At 44.4% G+C, this 27,291-nt stretch overlaps 1 protein-coding gene across 3 annotated transcripts in view; it reads left to right on the forward strand.

Moving 5' to 3' along the window:
* The first annotated feature begins 170 nt into the window (after positions 1-170).
* Positions 171-27,291, forward strand: part of WDHD1 (WD repeat and HMG-box DNA binding protein 1) — a 32,370-nt gene continuing 5,249 nt past the window's right edge. Inside the window, exons 1-20 of one of the 3 annotated variants that reach the window (XM_083434523.1) lie at positions 171-265; positions 1,445-1,554; positions 2,071-2,156; positions 4,221-4,332; positions 6,934-7,085; positions 8,111-8,222; positions 8,893-8,943; positions 9,768-9,863; positions 10,891-10,983; positions 12,267-12,373; positions 13,698-13,839; positions 14,013-14,214; positions 14,412-14,599; positions 16,747-16,931; positions 17,399-17,640; positions 20,033-20,170; positions 22,153-22,309; positions 23,827-23,941; positions 24,906-25,037; positions 26,564-26,796. In XM_083434523.1, the coding sequence (XP_083290649.1) occupies positions 2,080-2,156; positions 4,221-4,332; positions 6,934-7,085; positions 8,111-8,222; positions 8,893-8,943; positions 9,768-9,863; positions 10,891-10,983; positions 12,267-12,373; positions 13,698-13,839; positions 14,013-14,214; positions 14,412-14,599; positions 16,747-16,931; positions 17,399-17,640; positions 20,033-20,170; positions 22,153-22,309; positions 23,827-23,941; positions 24,906-25,037; positions 26,564-26,796 (2,534 nt within the window). In that variant the 5' untranslated portion in view covers positions 171-265; positions 1,445-1,554; positions 2,071-2,079. Of the gene's footprint in view, positions 266-1,149; positions 1,270-1,423; positions 1,555-2,070; positions 2,157-4,220; positions 4,333-6,933; positions 7,086-8,110; positions 8,223-8,892; positions 8,944-9,767; positions 9,864-10,890; positions 10,984-12,266; positions 12,374-13,697; positions 13,840-14,012; positions 14,215-14,411; positions 14,600-16,746; positions 16,932-17,398; positions 17,641-20,032; positions 20,171-22,152; positions 22,310-23,826; positions 23,942-24,905; positions 25,038-26,563; positions 26,797-27,291 lie in introns of those variants that run through there. The other 2 variants (XM_083434524.1, XM_083434525.1) reach the window with 2 other exon arrangements.

The following is a 27,291-nucleotide window of genomic DNA, read 5'->3' on the forward strand; positions in this document are numbered from 1 at the left end:
CTCGTCCGTCTCCCGGCCGCGCAGAGGCGCTTCTTTCCCTGCTGCCTCTTCGTCATCTCCTCCCTCGTTCGGTGCCAGGCGGCCCGGTCACCTCAGGCGCCTCCTCCGCCCCCCGTCATGGTCTCGGCCCGGGAAGGAGGAGGAGGAGCGGGAGGAGGCGGAGAGGAGAGGGAGGCCGGGACTCTGACGCCCCACGCCGGCTCCGCCTCAGGCCCAGAGCGCGGGAAGAAGGAGAAGGAGGAGAGGCCGGGGCCTCCGTGTCGCGGTGAGGAGGGGAGGGGGCTGTTGGGGACCGGGATGTGTTTGGGGGGGGGCCGCCTGCCTCGGCCCTGTTTCTCTCCTCAGCCCCCCCAAAAGAGAAGCGAAGGAGGAGGGAGAAAAAGGGGAGGAAGAACCGACCCTTCGCAAAAGGGGGGGGGCGATTTGTTACCTCAGGCTGCCCTCATAGCCGACGCCACGAGGGGGTCGGGGGTGAGGGGCAAGCGACCCCCCCCAAACAAGGACCTACTACTATTACTATTATTATTTTATTTTGTGGTGAGGGGCAAGCGACCCCCTGAACAAGGGCTTATTATTATTATTATTTGTGGAGAGAGGGGCAAGCGACACCCCCCCCAAACAAGGACCTGATATAATTTATATTATTATTATTATTTTACAGAGGGGCAAAGCGACCCCACCAACCAAGGACCTGATTTTTTTATTTTTATTTGTGGAGAGGGGCAAGCAACCCCCTGAACAAGGGCTTATTATTATTATTATTACTGTATTTGTGGAGAGAGGGGCAAGCGACACCCCCCCCAAACAAGGACCTGATATAATTTATATTATTATTATTATTTTGCAGAGAGGGGCAAGCGACCCCCCCCAAACAAGGACCTGCCACCCCACCCCTATTTCTTGATGTCTCCACTGCCTCCCTGCTGCTCCTTTTCCCTTTTTGGAGGGAAAGCAGAAAAAGGGGGTGGGGGGAGAAGAGATGACTGCTCTCTCTCTGACTTCCTTTCTCTCTCTCTCTCTCTCTCTCTCTCTCTCCATTCTTCACCTCTCCAAGTAGCAAACTTTGTGGGGAAATAAGGTATGCAAGGCCATATCCGCCCCCCCTTCAAACAAAACATTATGAGGCAGCATTGGGTGCAGGTTGTTTCGGATTAAGTGGCAGCCAAGCTGGGATCCCAGGAATTTGGTGCCCTCCTAAGAGAGAGTAAGCAGGAGCCTGGCAACTCCTTGAGTGAAGAGTCACCTGTATGGCTGATACCTTTACAAAAGGTGTGCTTCTAAACAGTGTAATCCAAAGTATTTGCATTACCCATGTCATTGCTTCTTATCTTCTTTGTGAAAGAAACCCTCCTAATGTTGTGATGATGGTGATGATGATTTATCGCCTTGCATGTATGTCCCACTGTGGTTTTTGCATTTACAGGACTATACGCTTTCACTGCAGGTCACTGACTCTGGAATTGCACTGCTTTTACCTCTACCTCAAATCACTGGCACCAATTAGAAAAACGCCCATTTGGAGATTTCGTCGAGGGGCTGCTGACGGAAGAAAATGTAAGCATAACAAGACAAAGAAAGGAAAGGAGTCTAATAATAGCCAAGCCTTCATAACATACGGAATAAGTTATTGACTTTTTCCTATCCTAAAGTACTGTGTCTGTGGCAAAATGATGAAAAAGGACTAATACAGTTGTCCATAGTATAGTAACTGAGATTCTTTATAATGACATTGCAGTCTGTAGGCATTACTGTATATGTTACCGAGATGAGCGCCGCAACCCTAGAGTCGTCCGCGAGTGGACCTAATGGTCAGGGGTCCCTTTACCTTTACCTACTACTATTGCCTCTCCACTTCCCCATTCACACACCCCCAGCCTAAAATTAGGTAGTAAGCTTCTACAGGTAATCTTTTGGCTGTGTTACACTAAAATTTCATGCAGGTTAATGACGTTATATTAAAAAATAAAAATAGTTTGAACGTAATTGTAGATTTGGTGATTTTTGAACTCAAAAACCTGTTAATCACTTGTAATTGTTTTGCTTGAAGCCCTTTTTAACTTTGTAACCTAGATAAAGAATATGCCTTTGTCACAAAAGCCAATGAGATACGGCCACACAGAAGGTCACACAGATGTTTGCTTTGATGACATTGGGAGGTAAGTGACTAAGGCCCAGTTGCATGTGATTAATGTACACACACACAATGTATGTATATGTTGGGGATGGGTAACCTGTGGTCCTCCGGATGACTCACAACGTCACTAGCCAAATATAAAAAAATATAAAAATTGTCTAGTAGCACCTTAGAGACCAACTAAGTTTATTCTTGGTATGAGCTTTCGTGTGCAGTCCCATGGACTGCAAGAAGATCAAACCTATCCATTCTGAAGGCAATCAGCCCTGAGTGCTCACTGGAAGGACAGATCCTGAAGCTGAGGCGCCAGTACTTTGGCCACCTCATGAGAAGAGAAGACTCCCTGGAAAAGACTCTGATGTTGGGAAAGATGGAGGGCACAAGGAGAAGGGGATGACAGAAGACGAGATGGTGGGACAGTGTTCTCGAAGCTACCAGCATGAGTTTGACCAAGCTGCGGGAGGCAGAGGAAGACAGGAGTGCCTGGTGTGCTCTGGTCCATGGGGTCATGAAGAGTTGGACATGACTAAACAACAAGAAGGTGCTACTAGACATTTTTTTTATTTTTGTATATATTTCTACTGCATCAGACCAATATGGCTACCTACCTGAATCTAGAACATCACTAGCCATTGGCAATGCTGGCTAAGACTGGTGGGGTTTGGAGTCCTGCAACATCTGAAGGATCGTGGGTCCCCCATTCCTGGCATAGATGGCGGGAAGCGATTGTTATTGCTTCCCACAGTGTTTGTTTCATGTGAAGAACAAATAAATTACTTCATAATTCTTAAGACCCAAAGATTTCTGTTTATGCTATGGGTCATAAGTGATGTTGTGCCTTTATTGCCTATCCCATCTGAATGACAACTGCCAAATTACAAGGGAACTCCAGCACTGTGTGGAACTGAATACTCCATTGACAACTAGGAATAGTACAGTCATTCACAGATGGATTTGCATGATCTCAGTGCAAGCAGATTCTACATTCATCTTTTCTGCCAGGTGGCACAGCAGTGAAAAGCAACAGAGGAGTGAGGACAAACTGTCATGGCCTGGTGGCCAGAACAGATGCACTTAGCCAGGGTGCTGTCCTTTTTTAGAGTGATGCAGTTTGAACTCTGCAAAAATGGATTTCATTGGTGCCAAATTTATAAGAACTGCCCTCCTGGATCAGGCTCGTGGCTCGTTTAGTTCATCATCCTGTTCTCAGAGTGACTGACCAGATGACTGTAGGAAATTCGCAAGCACAACAGCAGTCTCCCCTTTGTAGTTTCCAGCAGCTGTTATTTAGAAATATACTGCCTCAGACTATGGAGGCAGCACATACCCATTCTGGCAAGTAACCGCTGATAGTTAAATTCATGAGGGAGTAAGCAATTTGCCTACTATGCACCATTCGTTTAAACCACATGACTTCAGCTAAAGAATCCCGGGACTGTGGTTTGTTGGGAATTGTAGTTCTGTGAGGGTTTCCCAGGATTCTTTGGGGGAAGTCATGTGGTTTAATTGCTGCCCAAGGTTGGTTTTTTTGCATGTATTCAAGAGATTGCTTCTTTTCTTATGCCTTGTTTTATCACCATAATCTATAAGGTTGAGATGTGAAGGAGTCACCTGAAATTTAGTAGGACACCTCATCTTTTTACAGTGTCGTCCATAGTGGCTGTTGACTCCAAAGCTAGCACCTTCTTCTTGTGATCAATTTACAGTCGTACTTTGGATCCCGAACGCCTTGCAAGTCGAATGTTTTGGCTCCCAAATGCCGCAAACCTGGAAGTGAGTGCTCTGGTTTGCGAGCGTTCTTTGGAACCCAAATGTCCTGACGTGACTTCCGCAGCTTCTGATTGGCTGCAGGAGTTTCCTGCAGCCGATCGGAAGCTGCGCCTTAGATTCCGAATGTTGCGGAAGTCGAACGGACTTCCAGAACGGATTCCATTCAACTTCCGAGGTACCACTGTATATTGTTTCTGAGGAATGAAAGCGTTTGCAGAGAAACTTCCACCACTGTTTTACTTTCGTGAAAACTGTGAAGAATTTTGATACAGTTTCGTACATGTTTGTGTAAGATTGATCTTGTTTCTTTGAATAGCTGTATTGTAACGTGCGGCAGTGATGGAGATGTCAGGATTTGGGAAAGCCTGGATGACAATGACCCCAAGTCAATTAACGTGGGAGAAAAGGCCTACTCGTTTGCTCTCAAGGTACTGCAGTTATGAACTATATATATACTGGAGATATTCTGGTTCTTCCAGTATGTGTGCAGGGCTCCTTTGTAAAAGTGGTGTCATCAGATAGGCCTTGTGCAGGAGGCAATACCTACAATGAGGTCATTTTCACAGCTGTGCTTTATTCTGATTGGAAGTCAGCAACGTTTGAGCAACCTGTTGCTTCTATGCAGTCTATTATGTTAGGATTGAATATAGTCACTGACTTGATTACCTGTGACGTGAGAATTATGACTAGGCACAAAAGCTTTTGTAAATTGGAACAGGTGGTTCTCTTCATTCACCTAAGCTGTCTGTGCTACAAATTGTTTGTGTGAACTCGTTAGACAAGTAAAAACTTCTGGTGTAGCAACTTTCTTTTCAGTGTTGTGCAGGGTGTTCAAAACTGCTTTCTTGATTGAAAGAGGTAACACTTATCATTTGTATCGTCTTCTGCATGGGTAGGCAAACTAAGGCCCGGGGGCCAGATCCGGCCCAATCGCCTTCTCAATCCGGCCCACAGATTTTTACATGAGTGGAATGTATGCTTTTATTTAAAATGCATCTCTGGGTTATTTGTGGGGCATAGGAATTAGTTCATTTCCCCCCCCCCCAAAAAAAATATAGTCCGACCCCACACAAGGTCTGAGGGACAGTGGACCGGCCCCCTGCTGAAAAAGTTTGCTGACCCCTCATCTCTTATTTTAACATTAGCAGACAGTAGATGCATTTAGAGTTGGGTGGAACGTTTCTTTAAACAAAATAATTATTTTATGTTTCCTGTTTTAATGGAAAAATAGAAAAAGATGAGTAAAACATTAGCAATACAAATCCATATGTTTGGCATCAGCAACTCCTTTCTGAAACAATATTTGCACTACATTTTATTTTGCTAATTTAAGTTGGGCTCTTGTTAACAAGACTTAACAAGACTTTCTTCATTGCAGTATTATCATTTTGTTAAATTTGATACTCAGACTGCAGTTTTTAATAACAGGATTTTATTCGTGAAACCTTGCCCAAGTCTGCCCTCTTGTGAATATAGCAAGTTAAAGCAACTCAATTGATACTTATAATTGAGATTATTATTATAAGCCTCAAACGAGACTGCTATTATAAGAAAATCACCCCCTAAATTTTTCAAATCTTTATCTTTTATTAAAGGTTGCTTTTGCTGTGCTTGTAAATTTACCTGGCTACGTATAACACGGTCAGCATTAAAGTTATTGTGCTGTTATGTGTTTGCTGTGACAGTTTTACCATTTCCCTCTTACCATTTTGGCCCTGGGACTCATGTTTGCTGCCCCCAATTTCATGTCGTTACTGAATTTGTGCTTCAGTGGCTAATCTGCTACAGCATCCAATTATAGTACGTAACTAGACCAGGCATAGGCAAACTTGGCCCTCCAGATGTTTTGGGACTACAGTTCCCATCATCCCTGACCACTGGTCCTGTTAGCTAGGGATGATGGGAGTTGTAGTCCCAAAACATCTGGAGAGCCAAGTTTGGGGATGCCTGTACTAGACTGATGCTTGCTATTCTTACGTGGAAAGTATTTTGAAGAGGTAATTTTACAATGGTTGTTAATTTTACAATTGTGCATATATATATGGATTTCCCTACAAATAGATTTAACTGTAATTTGTAATCCATGCAACGACATTCCCAAGCCCATATTTGCCAAGGGAACATAAATGGGGGAGGAGGAATGTCCTCTCCCCAGTCTCCACCCTGGCCAGTCTTTGAGCCCAGCTGAGTAATATGGATATTCGCCCTGAAGTGTATTGACAACTTTATTAGTACTGAAAAGGGGATACCATCAATTTGTCCCTTGACACCGGGACATTCCCAGGGGAATTGAAGGACGCAGTGGTGAGCCCGCTCTTAAAGAAAACATCATTAGATCCTTTAGATCTATCCAATTACCTCCCGGTTTTGAATCTTCCGTCCCTGGGTAAGGTGATTGAGAGAGCGGTTGCTGAACAGCTTGGTGGGTTTCTGGATGAAACATTGGCTCTGGATCCATTCCAATCCGGCTTCCGCGCTGGTCATGGGACCGAGACGGCTCTGGTCGCCCTAACAGATGATCTCCGTAGGCAGCTGGATCGAGGCGGGTCAGGGCTGCTGATTCTTTTAGACCTGTCAGCAGCCTTCGACATGGTCGATCACGAACTCCTGGACCACCCACCTCGCCGACGTGGGGATCCAGGGCACAGTCCTTCAATGGCTGCGCTCGTTTCTCTCTGGTTGGGGACAGAGGGTGGCGCTTGGGGGGGGGGGAACTGTCGTTGTGCCACTCCTTGGTGTGTGGAGTGCTGCAGGGTGCGATACTCTCCCCGATGCTTTTCAACATCTTAATGTGCCCCCTAGCCCAGCTTGTCCGGAGTTTTGGGTTGGACTGCGATGAGTATGCTGATGACACGCAACTCTATCTGTTGATGGATGGCCATCCTGACTCGGCCCCAGACACACTGACCAGATGTTTGGAAGCTGTGGCTGGATGGTTATGTGGGAGCCGGTTGAAGTGGAATGAACTGCTCCTGGAGTCAGTAGATGTTTATTTAAATCACCTGACCCTCCCATTGCTTTATTTGTAGAATGGAAGATTGATTACGGCAGTCTCTAACAATGCTGTCCAGATCCATACATTCCCAGAGGGTGCTCCAGATGGTATCCTGACACGCTTCACAATGAATGCAAACCATGTAGTTTTCAGTGCTGATGGGAGCAAAGTAGCTGCTGGATCCAGGTAATTTGACTCTGAGGTAGAAGGAAAAGACACACAAACGGCTTTCCCTATGAATTTTGAATACCAGAAACCTTGGATAGAAGACATTGTTTTAATATTCTGTTCATGTATGATAGGAAAAAAGTTTGCATGCTCTGCTGATTGTATTTAATGTTGGGATTGTTTTAAGAACATTGTATATTCTCTCTACATATAATTGGCATTCCCTTGAGAAAAACACATCAGCTTTGCTTATAGGAAGCTGTCTACATTCTTGCACTGATCTGGTGGAGAAGTGAGTCTGGCTGTACTGACAGTGGAATTTGCTGCCAAGGAGTGTGGTGGAGTCTCCTTCTTTGGAGGTCTTTAAGCAGAGGCTTGACAACGATATGTCAGGAGTGCTCCGATGGTGTTTCCTGCTTGGCAGGGGGTTGGACTCGATGGCCCTTGTGGTCTCTTCCAACTCTATGATTCTATGTACCTAATTTAATGCAGGCTGCAGAAGAGTGTGTACGATATAAGTTATCACTTTACTGAGTTTCTGAAGGTTAGCTTAAAGCACTCCAGCCGACTTTCACTGCCATTTTTCTACCTCTTGCTCTTGTTATAAGCATTTGCAGGTGATATTTGTGGAGATGGTTCTCAAGAGTCCTTAATTGTCATTTTAAATTAGATCAATTTGTTGTAATTGCCTTGAGGGGCTTATGGCAGGAAGACAATTTGTCAGAGTTAGTAGTTCATTATAATCAACAGTTTTAATATGCATTATGAAAATGGTTTTTATGTCTATAATGTTTGATAACACAAATGAATCTCTGAATTGCAGAGATTGAACAGAGGTTAACTTTTTCTGTGGTAGAGTAATTGTGTGCCCACACTTGCGTAGAAACATGCAGTGCCTTTTAAAAAGTACATCTGCACTGTAATTGTAATTGAGTCATTTCTAAATGGAAGAAATACAGCTTCATTTATTCCAATAAAAGTTGCATTTTCAATTTTTCATTATATAGCACAGCTCCTAATAGTAGTATTATGCTTATCCCTAGTGACTTCCTGGTGAAGATTGTGGAAGTAACTGATAGCAGCCAGCAAAAGACATTTCGAGGACATGACGCACCTGTTTTAAGTGTGTCATTCGATCCAAAGAACACTTTTCTGGTAACAACTTTTCCAGTGGACTTTCTCTTCTCTTGTCTCTTAAAAGTGGAGCACACATTTTAATTAAGGTGGTTTTTGTAAAACCTCCTTAATGAAATAAATTAATAATTTAAAAATTCAAAACTAAAATTACTTGTGAAGTATATAGAGCACAGAATAACCTGCAAACCTGTATAACTATGACTTTCAGGATTCTTTGGGGAGAGACACACAGTCAGTTGTTAATAAAAAGTTTATAGTGTTCATTATCACTTTTTAAAAATAAGATTTTGTCCTGGCTTTGTAAATACTCAACCATTTCTTTTTAAGAGTGCCTTCAAACAAAATATTTCTCTCATATATATATATATATATATATATATATATATATATATATATATGATGTGGCACCGGCGAAGTGACTTCATGAAATTGTAACTATGCTAAAAAGTAGAAAGGATAATATGAAAATCAAATTCAGACTTGATTTTTTCAACTATTTATTCCAACACTTGATAGGAAAACATCAAGGGCACCTAATGCATTTGAAGACCAGTATGTCCATGAACATTTGATTACATAATATGTTTATGGTACTGTTTGCTGCTGTTTTAAATGTAAACCTTAATGCAATAGTACTTTGCTGGTTGGTCAGAGGCTAATGACTCTCTAAAAATGTTTCCTTGCACAGGCGTCGGCAAGCTGTGACGGTTCGGTCAGAGTGTGGAAAATTTCAGAGCAGGTAAAATGCCACTTCTTGGAGTTAAACCAGGAATTTTACCACAAGAGATGCTTAAGTAGGTTTTAAATTTTATTTCTCTCATGTCTGCATTGACCTCATACCAACTCCCATTGTCTGTATTCAGATATTAACGTTTTCGTGCTCTTAGGAAAACTGCCCCCTTCTGTGTTTAGTGCAAGAGGGCCCATGCCTTCTGGAAGAGAGTGTTTCTTTACAGGAAAAATGGTCACAGGCTACTCAGGCAACCAGGAACATATACTGTGAAGGCAGCGGGTTCATAGAGTACATATTTACCAAATTATTCAAATTTATGGCTTGTCCTGCATGTCATTACCCACACCAACCATGTTCAGACATTTTAAAGAAACATTCCAGTTAAGGGATGGAAGTGTCTCCATTTCACTTCTCGAAGTTCCTAATGATCTCAAAGTTTGAGTAGCACTATGTAGAGATATTTAACTGGCATAGTTGAAGACCTTTTTTTCGATTCTCCCAGGCTGTGGATCCACAGTGGCTATCTGTCCTTCCTTGGGTGGGGACTTATATTGCACCCCTCTTCATCTAAAACTCATCACATTTAAATAAAAAATAAAATAAATGTCCAGTAGCACCTTAGAGACCAGCTAAGGATCTGAAGAAGTGTGCATTCAAACGAAAGCTTATACCCAGAACAAACTTAGTTGGTCTCTAAGGTGCTACTGGACATTTTATTTTATTTATTTATTTCGACTGTGTCAGACTAACACAGCTATCGACCTGAATCTCATATTTAGAAAGAGTTCATCTCAAGATGGATAACCATTATTAACTTATTTTGCTTCCAGAGTTGTGAGACAAACTGGCCATTGCTGCAGAAGTGTAATGATGTGGTGAATGCAAAAACAATATGTAGACACGCGTGGCAACCCAAAACGGGAAAGGTAACAAGTTGTCTTTATGTGTTTTATCCGTGTGTGTGTGTGTGTGTGTGTGTGCAAATTTGGAAAAGCAATGGGTAGGGAGATGTTTTAGAATCTCTTCTTTTCAAATTGTTGTTCCTCTGGAAATCAACCTGCCCTGATGCCACTGTGCAGTGGAGATGTAGCAGCTGAGTGTTTAGAAATCCAACATGTGGAACAATGGCAGAGCCCTGCTCAGGATTAAGGATGGAGAGTGTTGGTGAAGGTGCTGTTGCTGTAATCATAAATGCTATGTCTTCTAAGTAATGCAGATGCAGAGAGTGGGCAGCATATGAAATGGCACAAGAACCTCTTCCCACACAATAGATGATCACGATTAATTACATTTATTGGTTGCTCTTTTCACAAAGCGAAAAGGGCAAGCAAAAGTAACTTATAACTCTTGCTAATCTTTTGCTCAGAAAAATCTCTGGCCACCTCTGTAGCTTCAAATTTGGGAAGAAAGGTGGCTACTTGTCATGTTTGCCAGAGGGCAGTGCCACGCTTCTCATGGCAGACAGCATTGTGGAAGACTGGTACTTGGTATTTCTGCTGTAGTATGCATGTGCTTGGCTGATTTCAGACATTTGTTGGATCAGTCTCCATTGCTTCTGAGGGTTTGCAGTCTTAGCCATGAGAGCTGTCCTGCTTTTTCTGACTCAGATTGTTGCCACAGGCTGGCCTCTCGGCTTTGTTGGAACAGGACGGAACCCATACAATGCATTCTGTGTTCTTTGTACAATGCTCTGTGTCTAGTGAGTTCCTTCCAAAATGAAGGATGCATCAGTGCTTGCTTATCAAACATCATATTGTTTTTAACGGTGTTCTTTTCTTGTTTTACTCTGCCTTGATATTTTACGACGCTGTGGCTTAAAAATACTTTTATAACTAAAGCCACAAAACGAACTCATTTTACAACTGAGATTTGCTGGGAAACCTAGTCAGATGGGCGGGGTATAAATAATAAAACTATTATTATTAAAAACAAAACATTTCCCCCTCCGAATAGTTGCTTGCTGTTCCAGTAGAGAAAGTGGTTAAACTATACAGACGAGAAACCTGGGATCATCAACTAGATCTGTTGGATAAGTCCGTCACACAGGTTGGTATCCTCTAGGTGCTTGCTATTCATTCTGTACATATTGTAAGAAGAGGGCTTTCCTGACACATGAAGGAAGTGCTGGCTATCCATTGTTAAACTGATCGCTCCCGGATGGCTATGATAGGCTTTTGTAAATGAGCAGTCTACCTTCAGGGAATCCTGTATCTCCTTACCTGGGAGAGTAAGTCTCATTGAATTCAGTGAAACTTACTTCTGTGCAGACCTGTATAATATTGTGCTGCAAACATCCTTGGGATATAGCAGTTCCTTTTTGGAAATCTGATACAGTATTAGTGGTTGTACCGCTTGCTGAAAGGAGTCTACTTGCTCTCAGTATCCTGTGCATATGTATAAACAATTTATTGCAAAGGTACTGTTCAGTTTCAAGTGCACTCAGGCATTGACTCTTAACCAAAGGAAACTAGGCCCAATAGTCCTTCCTACAGATAGCATCATTGCTACAGATGCATCATTGCTCAGGTAAGCACAGAGTGCATAGCAGAACAATGGAATGTGTTGGTGCTGACCTTTAAAGCCCTAAACGACCTCGGTTCAGTATACCTGATGGAGCGTCCCCACCTCCATCGTTCTGCCCGGACACTGAGGTCCAGCGCCGAGGGCCTTCTGGCGGTTCTCTTGCTGCAAGAAGCCAAGTTACAGGGAACCAGGCAGAGGGCCTTCTCGGTAGTGGCACCCGCCCTGTGGAACTCCCTCCCACCAGATGTCAAAGAGAAAAATAACTACCAAACTTTTAGAAGACATCTAAAGGCAGCCCTGTTTAGGGAAGCTTTTAATGTTTAATAGGTTTTTGTATTTTAGTGTTTTGTTGGAAGCCGCCCAGAGTGACTGGGGAAACCCAGCCAGATGGGCAGGGTATAAATAATAAATTATTATTATTATTACTGTGGGATATTAATTTTCTTTCCAAATGTTAGAATTGTAAAATAGAACCTGACATTTCATAGGACTGGGCAGTGGCTGTGGCAACTGGAAATAATTTCTCAACTTTCATATTTATATAAGATACAGGGTGTTTCCCCCCCTTAAATACAAGACTCCTCATCCCTCGCAAGGATGATAAATGTAAAGTTGAAACGAGTGCCCAGTATCTTCATACATCTGTTTTGCCTTTCGGTTTGCTTAGAAAATCCCAATATAGATGCTTTCTTTTCTCACAAAGAATTAATAATCAGCACAGTTGCTTGGTGCCCAAAATGAAAGTGAAATTGTTCAACGTGTTCTGCAGTTAATGACGCATCTTTATTTTTTCCTTTGTCTACCAGCCCTTCAATGTTGTAGCCTGGTCTCCGTGTGGACAGTACCTGGCGGCAGGAAGTGTTGGTGGCTGGATAGTCATTTGGAATGTGGAGACCCAGGAGTGCTTGGAGAGGTGCCTGTAGTTTTCATAATGTGTCTTGTAAAGATGAGCTTCCACAAAGTGGAACAATTATTAAGAGAGCAATTGGGAGCCACAGGTCTATAAAATGAACATTTGGCCCTCTTAATAGCCTAGGACCCTCGTACCTACGGGACCGCCTCTCCCGGTATGCCCCATGGAGGACCTTAAGGTCCATAAATAGCAACACCCTAGAGGTCCCGGGCTCTAAGGAAGTCAGATTAGCCTCAACCAGAGTCAGGGCCTTTTCAACGCTGGCCCCGGCCTGGTGGAATGCTCTGGCTCATGAGACCAGGGCCCTGCAGGATCTGATGTCTTTCCGCAGGGCCTGTAAGGCAGAGTTGTTCCGCCTGGCCTTTGGCTTGGAGCCAATTTGATTCCCTCCCCCTCTTTCTTTTTTCTTTTTCCTTTCTCCTCCTGTGATGAAGCTGCATTTTAATATTTCAATGTTTCAATATTTTAATTGTTGTATTTTAATCTTGTTTTTAAGTTGTATTCATTCAACTTGTTTTTATTATTGCTTGTTAGCCGCCCTGAGCCCGGCCTTGGCTGGGGAGGGCAGGGTATAAATAAAAATTATTATTATTATCTTTATTATTATTATTATTATTATTATGCTTACCTTTGGTTTAATCTAGAGGTGAAGCAGCTTATGACAGGACAGATGCCTGCCTTGTTTTCGTTGGGCCATCTCTGTCCATTCCATTCAACCATAGCTGTTAGTCTCTTTGTACTGCAGTGCTCAGTGGTGTGGACTTTCTGGAAAATTTTGAACTGGGATTGCTTTTGGGAGAAAAAATCCTATGTAAATTAGGGCAACTTGGGTGAAAAATCCCGATGCCCTAGAGCAGGAATGTGGAATGTCAGGCCCATGGACCTAAGACATTCCTCTGTGTATATCAGCCGTGCAAACTGCAAACGGCCCACATTAATTTTTAGCAGGGTGTTGGGCCTGCCTGAGCATAGCGATTTGGGTTGCACAGACCGCATGTGATTCATCTGTCTTAGTAAGAACCAATTAGAATGGTTCTTAACTACATATGATTCAGAAGGACGTAGCACATTGAGAAGGTTTGATGAGCTCAGGAGGACTAGTATGTATGTTTCTCACTTAATTGATTACAATTACAGTATTAGGACTCATACATGGCACAGGGTTTTTTCACAGGGTTCTTGTGTTCTGCTGTAGTGATCTTTGCTAAGCCAAGAATGATTTGTCCAAGTCCTGTGAGCCAAACATTTTTTTTTTCTGCAGCGAGGGTTTAACAGATCGTGATTTTAAACCTGCACAGAACACTGGTTTTTCATTATTTTTTAGGGTGAAGCATGACAAAAGTTATACCATCTGTGGTCTGGCTTGGCACCCAAAAGGCGGGCAGGTTGCTTATACGGACATGGAAGGCAATCTGGGACTACTTGAGAACGTTTGTGATGTAGATGGAAAGAAATCAGACCACAAGGTAATACAAACCGGAAGCTTTCTTGGCTTTTTTGGTATCCTTTCCCATCATGGATGGTAATCTTTATCCACTCATGTAAACCTGGAGTTTGGCAGGCTTCAGGATAAAACGTGATGTTTTCTTGATGGCACTATGTGGATTTTATGACAGTAACTGTTAAACCATGGCTTTAGGCATCTGCGCCTGGTGTCAAAGATTACGACGAACTTTTTGATGAGGATGACGGCGAGGACTTCCTGAACAGAGACTCAGTTGGGGATGACTGGGATTCCAAAGCAGCGAGGAACGATGAAGATGATGACGATGACCCCATGATGGCATCAAGCCGTCCCAGAAACCGAGGGGCAATAATAGAGGACGATGAGAACTCCCTAGGTTTGAATTTCCCAAAGCATGGGTGTGTGGAGCGGGGGGCAGGGGGGGGGACAACATTGCAGGAACTGTAGACCCATCAAGGATGCTGCCAGCTTGGCTCACAATATCCTTTGGTTGGGTGGGTGGGTGTTGCAAGATTAAAAAAAGAAGCCCTTGCTTTCCTAAGCCACTAATACAAAGCTATCTCTCTTGCATAGATACTGGATTGCTGAAAGCTAACTCTGCCCTTGATAAGGAGGAAGAAGAGGACGACCAGGAAAGCCTTGCCCCGCTGCTGCCACTGTCATCAACCCAGAGGCCTTTCTACGATGGGCCAGTGCCAACTCCTCAGCAAAAGCCCTTCCAGCCTGGCTCCACTCCGGTTCACCTCACTCACCGCTTCATGGTGAGTTTCGTTTCTTTGGCTGATTTAAAATAATAATGATGATGATGATGATGATGTTGGGAAAAGGCACTCTTGGCCATTGGTCCCACCTCAGGATCCAAGAGTGATACTGAACCAAGAAGTACCCCCAGGCTATGCAACTGATTTTTCAAGGGAGTGTGATGCCACCCAAAACAGTACCAGTGCCCAGATCAATTGGTTCCTTCATCAGTTGTTCTCTCCTTTTAAGGGGGAGCGGGAGCGGGCTGAGTTCTTTTTCCTTTCTTTTTTAAAGCAGTGCATCTCTACATGGGCTGCTGTTGCACAAAAAAAACCTCCCAGAAAGGGTATGTGTGCGCACCTCAGAATGCCTGAATGGGGGTGTAAATGTGGCTTAAGATTTCTTTGTGAGTAGGAATGACTCTTCCCCGCCTCTTCCAAGAAACAAGGTGATGGGGTGTTATTCCACAGAGAAGTGAGGGAAGGTAAATAAACAGATTCCAGTAAATAAGGTACCATTGCCTCTCTTTACAAGGAGAGAAATGAAAAAAGAAATGTCACAGCAGCAAGCAACTTGCCTGGTCTCTCAGACATTGCCCCTGTCTTTTGCTGTTTGGAGTAATAAACCTGCAGCCTAAACTCTCTGTGTATAATATTGGCCAGCATTTATCAGATCATTTCACAGCAGACATTGGAGTCCTCTCTTGGGCATGTGGTATTGTCATCCCCCTTTGCTTTTTGAAATTTCTTCTGCCCTCAGCCCTTTAAACCAAACATGTCAAAATAATCAGCCAGTTGTCCCCATCTAATTAAGGGGGAAATGGAGAGAGTATAATTTTTATTTAAGTTTTTGTATGTTGCTTTTCAAGAAAAGGATCGCAAAGCGGTTTCCAAAAATCCAGCAATAATGTTTAATAATAATAACAGAAATATTTTATTATTTATACCCTGCCTGCCTGATATTTGTGTGAACATTCTTCTTCTTCTTCTTTGGCAATCCCGAGTAACATTGTCTTCCATAAACACGGTTTTAACAATGAGTCCATAAGTGACTGTGGAGGCCAGTTCTGGATCCACACATCCTTCCATAGTGGGGACATTGGTTTCCGGGCGGGAGTTGATCATGGTGAGGGTTTGCCAAGCATGCCTTCCTCTTAGTACGTTTCTCCCTTGCGTCCTGAGTTTGAGCGTCTTCAAAGTTCATGACACCTTTGGTAAAGGCTGTTCTCCAATTGGAGCGCTCGCAGGCCAGTGTTTCCCAGTTGTCAGTGTTTATACTACATTTTTTTAGATTTGCCTTGAGAGTCTTTAAACCTCTTTTGTTGACCACCAGCATTACGTGTTCCATTTTTAAGTTTGGAATAGAGTAGTAGCCTCTGCTGGAGTTAGACCAGGCGACCTGGGATCTATTCAGAGTAGAAAGCAGGCATTTGAAAGCTATATGTTGTAGTGGTGAAGAGCGGTAGTCTCGTAATCTGGTGAACCGGGTTTGATTCCCCGCTCCTCCACATGCAGCTGCTGGGTGACCTTGGGCCAGTCACACTTCTCTGAAGTCTCTCAGCCCCACTCACCTCACACAGTGTTTGTTGTGGGGGAGGAAGGGAAAGGAGAATGTTAGCCGCTTTGAAATCCTAGGTCATCTGCAATTTAAAAATAATAATAATAATAATAATAGTAGCTCAGCCTTTGCCAAACCTCCAGCATTCCAGGGGGTTGGACTCGATGGCCCTTGTGGTCTCTTCCAACTCTATGATTCTATGATTCCCACCTCCCAATTGTGGGGCAGCCTTAAAAAATGATTCTCTCTCAACAGGAACTTGGTGTGCATGTTAGTGTTGCAAGAAATAAATCTGGGTTGTGGTTGTTGTTGTTGTTAGAATTTGTGTGGTGTAGTGGTTAAGAGCGGTAGTCTCGTAATCTGGGGAACCGGGTTCGCATCTCCGCTCCTCCACATGCAGCTGCTGGGTGACCTTGGGCCGGTCACACTTCTTTGAAGTCTCTCAGCCCCACTCACCTCACAGAATGTTTGTTGTGGGGGAGGAAGGGAAAGGAGATTGTGAGCCGCTTTGAGACTCCTTAAAGGGAGTGAAAGGCGGGATATCAAATCCAAAACTCTTCTTCTCTCTTCTCTTCTGAAAGTAGTGTTCCTGTTGACGTTCCTCCCATAGGTGTGGAACTCTATTGGTATTATTCGCTGCTATAATGATGAGCAGGACAACGCCATTGATGTGGAATTCCATGACACGGCCATCCATCACGCAATGCACTTGCCAAATTCTTTGAATCACACAATGGCAGCCCTTTCCAGTGACGCTATTTTGCTAGCCTGCGAGAGCACAGAGGAGCTGGCGAGGTAAAACTTATTTTAATGTTTCTGTGAAGAACACAACTTGTTAAAACACACACGCTACCAAACCTATTTTTTTGCATGCCATGGGTTTACCTGTAGTGGTCATGATCAAGATGAATGGATCTCAGAGCCGTTGTTAGTGCAACAACTCTTGGAGATACTGTTACTGTTCGTTTCATGCAAAACCTCAAGGGAACAGCTGAGGAATGAAGAAAAGGTGGAGCTGATAAATGAAAGAAGACTTACTAATTAATAAATTGCTGATCAGTTTTCCTAGCATGTTTTCAACTTGTAACAGTACAAACCAGCATTCTGGTTTAATTTAGTCTCCGACAAAACTACTACTATTGTGTGAAGTCCCCCCCCCCCCCCCGAAAAACATGTTCAGTAGAAAGACTCTAGCCTGAACATCCCTAATCACTTCTTGTTTTTTGTTCCCCATTCCCCCCTCGCTTTTTCCCCGTTTTCAGCAAGCTTCACTGCATACATTTTAACTCCTGGGATTCCAACAAGGAGTGGACAGTTGACATGCTGCAGAATGAAGAGATTGAAGCGGTTTGTTTGGGCCAGGGCTGGGCTGCGTGTGCCACAAGCAGCCTTCTCCTCCGCCTCTTCACGAACGGGGGAGTTCAGAAAGACATCTTCAGCCTCCCTGGCCCTGTGGTGTCCATGGCGGGACACGGAGAGCAGCTGCTGGTGGCTTTTCACAAAGGTGATTTCCCTGGCAGGCTTCTTTTTCCTGTTTAAATATGTTTGTTTCCTCCCCACCTCCTTTTTCACTGCAAAAAATGTTTCAAAAAATGCCATAGAAGCACCATGCTTTGATTTTGGATGGGGAAATGTTGAGTATGTTAATCTGGTTGCATTTCTAAAGTGAGCCGTCATCACATGCCCAACGACTTCCATTTGTTTGTAATTTTACTACCGGCTTTACACCACCCGTCTCTCTTGACACCCCTGAAGTCTTGCCACAATGAAGTTTAGGCTTCATTGGAATTGTTTTAGGATAATGAGGGTCAAAGCTGACAGCATCCATCTGCTAGCAGAACAGACCCGGTTGACAGGATGGATTCTCTTCTCCTGCACAGACCCCACCCTTCAGGTTGGGGAACCCTCCTTAGCAGACTTGGGGAGGATGGGGTGGGAGGATGGAAGGCTGTGGCGTTGGGGGGAAGAGGAGAGAGGAAAGAGAAGTCCTGCCACAAAAAGCCACTTAACTAAATATATCATTTATTTATTTATTTTATAATATTTTTTATTAGGGTTTTTACATAAAAGGAAAAAACAAAAGAAAAATACAAAGATACAAAAAGACAAAAACAACAACACAGAAAAAACAAATAAGAACAATTCCATTTTCATAATACTCCTTGCATTTACTTATTTCCCAGACTTCCCCACACCTCCCCTCACTGTATTCCAGTTCAAATATTTAATCAGCAAATCCCTTCCCTCTATCTTCACTTAATCTTTATCTTAATACCTTAATATATCCTAATCCTTTCTTAGTATCTTAATATGTTAAACCTTTTGAATTTTACACCTTTTAACCTTTGAATTTTCCATACTCCTTCACCACTTTGTTGCTAATAACCTTTTAACCTCAATCCGATGTCATTCTAACATTCATTAATCTTATAGTATTTCTGTAAATAATCTTTGAATTTCTTCCAATCTTCTTCCACCGTCTCTTCTCCCTGGTCTCTGATTCTGCCAGTCATTTTTGCCAATTCCATGTAGTCCATCACCTTCATCTGCCATTCTTCCAGAGTGGGTAGTTCTTGTGTCTCTAAATATATCATTCAATTCAAGTGAGACAAAAACCAGATGTCAGATGGCTGTTGCGGTTGCTCAAGAGTAACCAGGCAGGACTCCCAACCTGTGTTTTACAGGCTTTATTTTGGTGCAAACTATTTACAGTGAAGAGCCCCAAAGCTCATGTCTGGCTCAGTCGCTAGCAGAATCCGGGAGTGGTCTCTTTTTGGACCTTCCCCCAACATAAGAGTTTCATTACCCCCAACCGTCTCCTCCCCTCTCTGCGCCTCAAACTACTGTGCAGGATGGGCGATGGCAAGGGCGTGTTTCCCTCCTGTCCGGCCTGCCCAGAAGCGGTGTTTAGGCTCTCACCGGCATCCTCTGCCCCTTGCACCTCTTCCCCACTGGAGGTGGGGCTTTCCTCCTCCCCAGAATAGGAACTGCATCGCAAGATTTTCGGAGGCTCTCTGTAACACAACTGCCCTTCTATTTCTCGCCTCTGAGCCGATGGCAGTTCCCTGACACCAACAATTTAGCAGACAGAATAAATTCAGTATTATAAAAGGAATAACCGAGACTTAAGAACTTGGATATTTCTGCGAATGCTTAAAAATTATCCAGGGGATAGAAATTCAGCCAGGTCATAGAATCATAGAATCATAGAGTTGGAAGAGACCACAAGGGCCACCGAGTCCAACCCCCTGCCAAGCAGGAAACACCATCAGAGCACTCCTGACATATGGTTGTCAAGCCTCTGCTTAAAGACCTCCAAAGAAGGAGACTCCACCACACTCCTTGGCAGCAAATTCCACTGTCGAACAGCTCTTACTGTCAGGAAGTTCTTCCTAATGTTTAGGTGGAATCTTCTTTCTTGTAGTTTGGATCCATTGCTCCGTGTCCGCTTCTCTGGAGCAGCAGAAAACAACCTTTCTCCCTCCTCTAGGTGACATCCTTTTATATATTTGAACATGGCTATCATATCACCCCTTAACCTCCTCTTCTCCAGGCTAAACATGCCCAGCTCCCTTAGCCGTTCCTCATAAGGCATCGTTTCCAGGCCTTTGACCATTTTGGTTGCCCTCCTCTGGACACGTTTCAGTTTGTCAGTGTCCTTCTTGAACTGTGGTGTCCAGAACTGGACACAGTACTCCAGGTGAGGTCTGACCAGAGCAGAATACAGTGGCACTATTACTTCCCTTGATCTAGATGCTATACTCCTCATTCAAGTGCCTAGAAAATGGCACACCGACAGAGCAACTTCCAGCTATCTTCACCCACCACCAGCAGCTCCTTTTCCGCAACTTCCTTCGGTCTAGAATTAATTGCCCCCACCCCTTTTGCTGTTACAGGTACTGGCTTTGAAGGGGATCAGTGTCTTGGGGTGCAGCTGCTAGAGCTGGGAAGGAAGAAGAGGCAGCTTTTGCACGGTGACCCACTTCCTCTTTCCAGGAAATCCTATCTCACATGGCTAGGATTTTCAGCAGAAGGTAAGATGGTTCGCTTCTCTCCTTTATTCTGAGATGTGTCGGTATCATTTTCCTGGGGGGAAATGTGCAGCATTGTGCGACAGACTTACCATTCCTTTACTCCCCCCCCCCCAGCCCTCTCACACCCCATCAATTCTATTCTAGAAGTTCCTATGATCCTTTATATTGTGGGGGTGGGTGGGTGCAAGGGGGTCTGCAAGCAGAAGAGGAGGTCCCATTGCAGAAGTGTAAGTTTGTTCTGTTAGTGGACAGACATAACTGGATACAGTGTTACCTCTGGTTACGTACTTAATTCGTTCCGGAGGTCCGTTCTTAACCTGAAACTGTTCTTAACCTGAAGCACCACTTTAGCTAATGGGGCCTCCTGCTGTGCGATTTCTGTTCTCATCCTGAAGCAAAGTTCTTAACCTGAGGTACTATTTCTGGGTTAGCGGAGTCTGTAGCCTGAAGCCTCTGTAACCTGAAGCGTATGTAACCCGAGGTACCACTGTATTGCTCACCGGTTTGGATCTCTTCATGAAAGTGAGAGGAGCCAGTTTCCACCACCTCCCCTGCAGCCATCTGTACTATATTCCAAATCATTTCCAAAGGCTCCCCAGCCCCCAGGACAAGTGGGAAGTGGGGGGGGGGGAAAGAAAGCCCTGGTCCATGAATGTGAACTCCTTAATGTTCAGACCCTATTTCTGCAACTGTAATTTGTTATAGCAGTTTTTAATATTCAGTTTTGAATGACTGCAGCCCTTGGACCTGATGGTGAAGGGCAGGCAAAAATCTGAATAAAATAACAATACTGATGAGTGGAAGGGAAGTTAGGGTGCAAGGCGTTATCCCTAAGGGCTGGTTTACAAGCTAAATTGGTCACTGGTGTTGTTGAAGATGCCTGCAGCCTCCTAAGACAGGCATAGACAAACTCGGCCCTAAAGATGTTTTGGACTACAACTCCCATCATCCCTAGCTAATGACCAGTGGACAGGGATGATGGGAGTTGTAGTCCCAAAACATCTGGCGGGCCGAGTTGGCCTATGCCTGTCCTAAGAGGTGGAGATGCCTGCAACGTCCTAAGCGGGGAAGTTCAGCGTTATTGGTGAACACCCAGATCTGTGGAGATGGATCTGGGCAAGGAGCTTTTCAAGAGCATCTCTAAACTTGAGGAAGATACCAGGGTGGGGAAGGGGACCAAGCACTGCTCCTTTGTGAATGACAGGTGGCTATCCTGCAAGAGTAACATCATTGTCGCTGTCTACCAGCTTAAAAGGGTCACTGATACTTGTGCACTTGCTCGCTCTTGAAGATTGCAAGGGGACATGGCTGTTAAAACTGAATTTCAACAACTTAGTTACTACAGACTACCAGAAGGTGGGGCTATTTCCAAAGTTAACAGCCCCTGATTACCTTCAAAATGTGCCATACTTTTTTTATTAGAATCATAGAATCATAGAGTTGGAAGAGACCACAAGGGCCATCGAGTCCAACCCCCTGCCAAGCAGGAAACATCATCAGAGCACTCCTGACATATGGTTGTCAAGCCTCTGCTTAAAGACCTCCAAAGAAGGAGACTCCACCACACTCCTTGGCAGCAAATTCCACTGGCGAACAGCTCTTACTGTCAGGAAGTTCTTCCTAATGTTTAGGTGGAATCTTCTTTCTTGTAGTTTGGATCCATTGCTCCGTGTCCGCTTCTCTGGAGCAGCAGACAACAACCTTTCTCCCTCCTCTATGTGACATCCTTTTATATATTTGAACATGGCTATCATATCACCCCTTAACCTCCTCTTCTCCAGGCTAAACATGCCCAGCTCCCTTAGCCGTTCCTCATAAGGCATCATTTCCAGGCCTTTGACCATTTTGGTTGCCCTTTGGTTGCCCTATTCAGTAAGGCAGAGAGGAGTGCTGCACTTAACATCCTACCTGTAGCTCATGCGTCTGCTTCAGAGAGAACCCTCAAAACAACACTGTGTGTGTGTGTGTTCCTGATTGTGTAGGTACCCCTTGTTATGCGGATTCAGAGGGTGTCGTGCGCATGCTGAACCGAGGACTTGGTAATACCTGGACCCCAGTCTGTGACACAAGGGAGCACTGTAAAGGGAAGTCAGATCACTACTGGATTGTGGGCATTCATGAAAACCCACAGCAGCTCAGGTAGGAAGTTAGAGTTTGCATGGCTATACAACAGAAAAGCACGTGAATATTCAGGTGGTTTTGTCCAAAGCCACTTGCCCGTTTATCCTCTGCTGCTGTCTGTCTACACCTTCTCCACTGCTGCCTGTTTAGTCCAGGCCCCTCCAGCTTAGATTTCTTAGGTGGGAAGAGCTCTGCGTGGAGCTGCTAGCAATGAAAGCATCTCTTCCCCTTTAAACAGCCAGCTGTGCAACTAAGGCTGCCCTTAATTGACTTGCTTTGGTTTACAGTGGTACCTCGGGTTACATACGCTTCAGGTTACAGACTCCGCTAACCCAGAAATAGTACCTTGGGTTAAGAACTTTGCTTCAGGATGAGAACAGAAATCGTGCTCTGGCGGCGCAGCAGCAGCGGGAGGCCCCATTAGCTAAAGTGGTTCTTCAGGTTAAGAACAGTTTCAGGTTAAGAACGGACCTCCGGAACGAATTAAGTACTTAACCCAAGGTACCACTGTATTTTTTGCTACCTTTCCACAGTGAGCTGTCCCCAGCAGTGACCTTCTAACAGCAGCTAGCTAACAAAGTATGTTAATAAATTTAAGTAAAACGAAAACCTCAACAGTTTGGTAGGCGGAATAAATTCACTATTACAGAAGAAATAATCCAGACTTATGTACCTTCAAAGTGGAAATACAGTTAATAAACAAAGCTCCAGCTGCTGGAGAAGCAGATCTTACTGCCCATGGCTGTTCTTGCCTTCAGTGATGGCATTGCCACAACTACCATCACCTTAGGGCTGCCCTGAATCTCCCCTTTTGCTGCAGACTCCCTGCAGATATAGAGCGCAGCCGTACATGGTTGCTTTACTTTTATCTTTTTCTTCCAATGGTTGCGTTATTTCCCCCTGATAAAGCTAAGCTTGGGCTCACTGCAGCCACTCAGGGAGGCATCTTGCTGTTATCTGTGAACTTGGCCAATTGTACAGAAACGGCATGTTCTTCTGCTTCCCCCATCAAGTCATTCATTTCTAGGGAAACTAATGAAAAGCCCCAGGATATGTCTGGATATTGATGAATGCAAGTCACAGTCATTGTGGTTTTCCTTCCTCTTCCAAGAAAGAAAAAGACGGAAAGTGTGTTATTTAAATACAGGGTTTCTCTTTATGTGTATTTTTAAAAAATTAATCACCTAGGAGAGTGAGTGAATGCAGGATTTGATTGTAATAGTGTAATTGAATGGGGCTAAAATTTTAGATTTAGCAAATGCTTTTTTGGAGTTTTGTTCTACTTTTTGTAATGTGTTACTTTTTAAAATAAAAACTAATGCATGCCATTTTCCTCCCCTCTGATGTGGGAGAGTACGGAAACTGCCCCTCCCTGACCTGTAGACTGAAGTGGTAAAATGCAAGAAAAGCTGTACCTTTTATTTATTGTGCTGTGAGTGCATGAATTGCTCCTTTAGACAGAGCCTGCTGGGGGGGGGGGGGGAGAGACACTGCTTTTAGGTGTGCATCTTAATTCTGTGCTTCCCTCCTTGCAGGTGCATCCCTTGCAAAGGAGCCCGTTTCCCCGCTACCCTTCCCCGTCCGGCAGTAGCAGTGCTGCCATTCAAGCTTCCTTTTTGTCAGACAGCAACAGATAAGGGTCAGATGGAGGTAGGGAAAGTCAACATTGGTTTGGTTTGCTGGCTGTCCTGCGTCTGTGCCCTCTTGACATGTGTGTCCAGATTATTAAAGCAGCCCTTGCCGCGTGTATGTAGTCAGGACTTGGGATTTGGTCCGTAGATCCATATTGGAAAAGGGGGTTTGTTAACAACGACAGTGTTATTAATGAAAGCAACATTATGGTTGTTGTTATTTATTGCACTTTTCACCCTTCATACGTTTGGATCCCAGGTGAAAAATAATAACCGCATAAAACACGTGCGTCATATGATAAATATTAACATAAAAACCGATTGCGGTCATAGACAAATTCCTTGCAGCAGCCACACATAACAAATGCTGGACTCAAAATAATGCCAAGCACCAAAAACTGAAGGGAAAACAATATATCTTTATTTGGAGCCGGAAGACTGAAGACCTAAATAAGGGATTGCAGTTTGCTTCCTTTTCTCAGACCCATTTTGTATGGTTTTTGCTTTGTCTGTATTGCATGGAAGTGGAGCATGGAAGTGAGTTCCTTGAGTAGTTTATCTGACACGTTGTTTAATATAAAACACCTCTGATGCAAATTATCTCTGTTGTGAAGAAAAGCACTGCAGAACCCCTTGGTCTTATCTGTGGGGCTCGTCAGAAGCATTTGTTGAATTCATGTTTAAATTGCATGTATTGACCAGAAAATGTGCAGAAGCTCTGTCCGTAGTTGTATATGTGTGTTTGCATTCATTCATTCATTCATTCATTTAATACACCACTGTGTTGTAAAAACCCTCAAAGCGGTTTACATGCATCGCATGTGGAGGGCGTGCATTTGTGTGCTTGTTTATTGCAAGTACTAGAGCAATCTCAGGACCTTGTTAAATTCCTGCAAATATCAGGACCTACAAATGGTCCTGATTAAACAGCAACGTGTTGAACTGTGTTTCCCCCCCCCCTTTCTTTTTCCTGCATGCTTCAGGAGCAATTTTGGCGCTCTGTCTTGTTTCACCGCTACCTGGACTACTTATCCCAAAATGGATATGAACACGATGAAAGTGTGAAAAGCCAGGCAACCCAAGAACAGCAGAATCTCCTGATGAAAATGTTTGCGGTAAGTGAGGGAGGTTCTCAATTCAAAAAGCAACTACAGCTCTTGAAGCATTTTGATGTCACGCTGCTTAGCAAAATAGCATTATTTCTTTGCAGCTTGGGAATTTGTTTGTGACCCTTTATTAACCCCTGAAACATACAAAGGGCTTTTAGGCTTGAGCACGCACTATTGCAAGATCTAGCTTGCCAAGAAGGCTGATCGCTGAAGAATGGATGCTTTTGAATTATGGTGCTGGAGGAGACTCTTGAGAGTCCCATGGACTGCAAGAAGATCCAACCTCTCCATTCTGAAGGAAATCAGCCCTGAGTGCTCCCTGGAAGGACAGATCCTGAAGCTGAGGCTCCAAGACTTTGGCCACCTCATGAGAAGAGAAGACTCCCTGGAAAAGACCCTGATGCTGGGAAAGATGGAGGGCAGAAGGAGAAGGGGACGACAGAGGACGAGATGGTGGGACAGTGTTCTCGAAGCTAGCAGCATGAGTTTGACCAAGCTGCGGGAGGCAGTGGAAGAGAGGAGTGCCTGGTGTGCTCTGGTCCAGGGGGTCACGAAGAGTCGGACACGACTAAACGACTAAACAACAACAACAACAGCTTGCCAACACACATTGTGTGGTCTGAGCGTGGGTAGATAACGCAGAGAGATCTGCTTAATCAACCCACCAATCTTGTGGCTGGGCAGTGCCAACACCTCTGCTGTTCCCAGGCTGCTGCGAAGTCCCAGGTGGGCTGGCTGTGACTGTAGCCACAGCTGCTGCAGTGGGTGGAACCAGAGGTGTCAGGGATGGGGCCAAGGCACAGCGCAAACTATGTGGAATGGGAGGAGAATGGAGAAGGGTAAGGAGGGGCTGGATCAGAGAGGAAGAATGTACCTGGGGGCTTAATGTGTCAGTAGCTAATGCCTAAGAGCAGGAGGCTTTTAAGAGAGGAGCCTTGCTGAGCCAGGAGAAAGCTATGCCAAGAGAGGAAAGTGACATGACAACTGCCCCACCCTTTGCTGGTGAAGCCTCAGTCAACTAACCCCAATACGCCATAGTTCCTTGGTCTGCAGTGTCATAGCCCCAGAACTTTGCACTGCCCATTACTGTCTTGTCTCCTGTACAGTTTTAAAATGTTGAGGTCTACTTCCTAAATTAACAGTTTTCAAAGGCAGTGTAACTCCAGTTACACTGGACCACCAAAAGTTACTGCTTTTTAAAAGAATGACCACAGGCAGGTGGCATTCCCAGTAAGAGGGAGGAGGATATGAGTACAGTGGTACCTCCGGTTGCGGACGGGATCCGTTCCAGAGGTCTGGTCAGATCCCAAGGTTTCCACAACCTGAGGACCGCTTCTGCGCATGCGCGCGCAGCAAAACCTGATAAAATGCTTCCGGATTTGACGCTTTCGCATCCCGAAGTTTATGTAACCAGAGGGTTACTTAACCGGAGGTACTACTGTATAGCTTTTGTTCTCTTGATTTTACAAGAGAACCTTCCCTTGCTAAACACCACGGGACTTTGTTTCTCTTTTCCCCTTTCGTACGAATAGCTTTCCTGTACCCTGGAACGCGAGTTTCGCTGCATGGAACTTGCAGAGCTTATGACTCAGAATGCCAGGAGCTTAGCTATCAAGTACGCCTCTCGCTCTCGGAGGCTGAATCTCGCCCAGCGGCTCAGTGAACTGGCAGCAGAGAGAGCAGCTGAGTTGGCAGCTGCTGAAGAGAACGGCATTCAAGAGGAAGAGGAGGAGGAAGAAGATTTCCAAAACCATCTGAATGCTGGGTAAAAAGAAATTCCAGAGTGACACTACAGTTGGCAGACTTTTGCAGTGAAGGAGTTGCAGGGACCTCATTCATCACGTAGGCATGTACTAGTGACAGATAGTGAGTGTGGGCATTTGTGTGGCTTGCAGTCCCATATTCTATCTGCCAGTGCCTGAAGTTTGGTGGTGTTCCTTCCCTGTCAGTATTGTGGATAAAGGGAACAGGCACCATTTGAGAGCCAGTATGCTGTACTGGTTAAGAGCAGTGGACTCGTAATCTGGTGAACCGGGTTCGATTCCCTGCTCCTCCACATGCAGCTGCTGGGTGACCTTGGGCTAGTCACACTTCTCTGAAGTCTCTCAGCCTCACTCACCTCACAGAGTGTTTGTTGTGGGGGAGGAAGGGAAAGGAGATTGTTAGCCTCTTTGAGACTCCTTAGGGTAGTGATAAAGCGGGACATCAAATCCAAACTACTACTACTACTACTCTTCTTCTATGAGGAACAAATTTTCTA

This window comes from Podarcis tiliguerta (assembly GCF_965153285.1).
Source record: "Podarcis tiliguerta genome assembly, chromosome: 1".
NCBI classification, from domain to species: domain Eukaryota; kingdom Metazoa; phylum Chordata; class Lepidosauria; order Squamata; family Lacertidae; genus Podarcis; species Podarcis tiliguerta.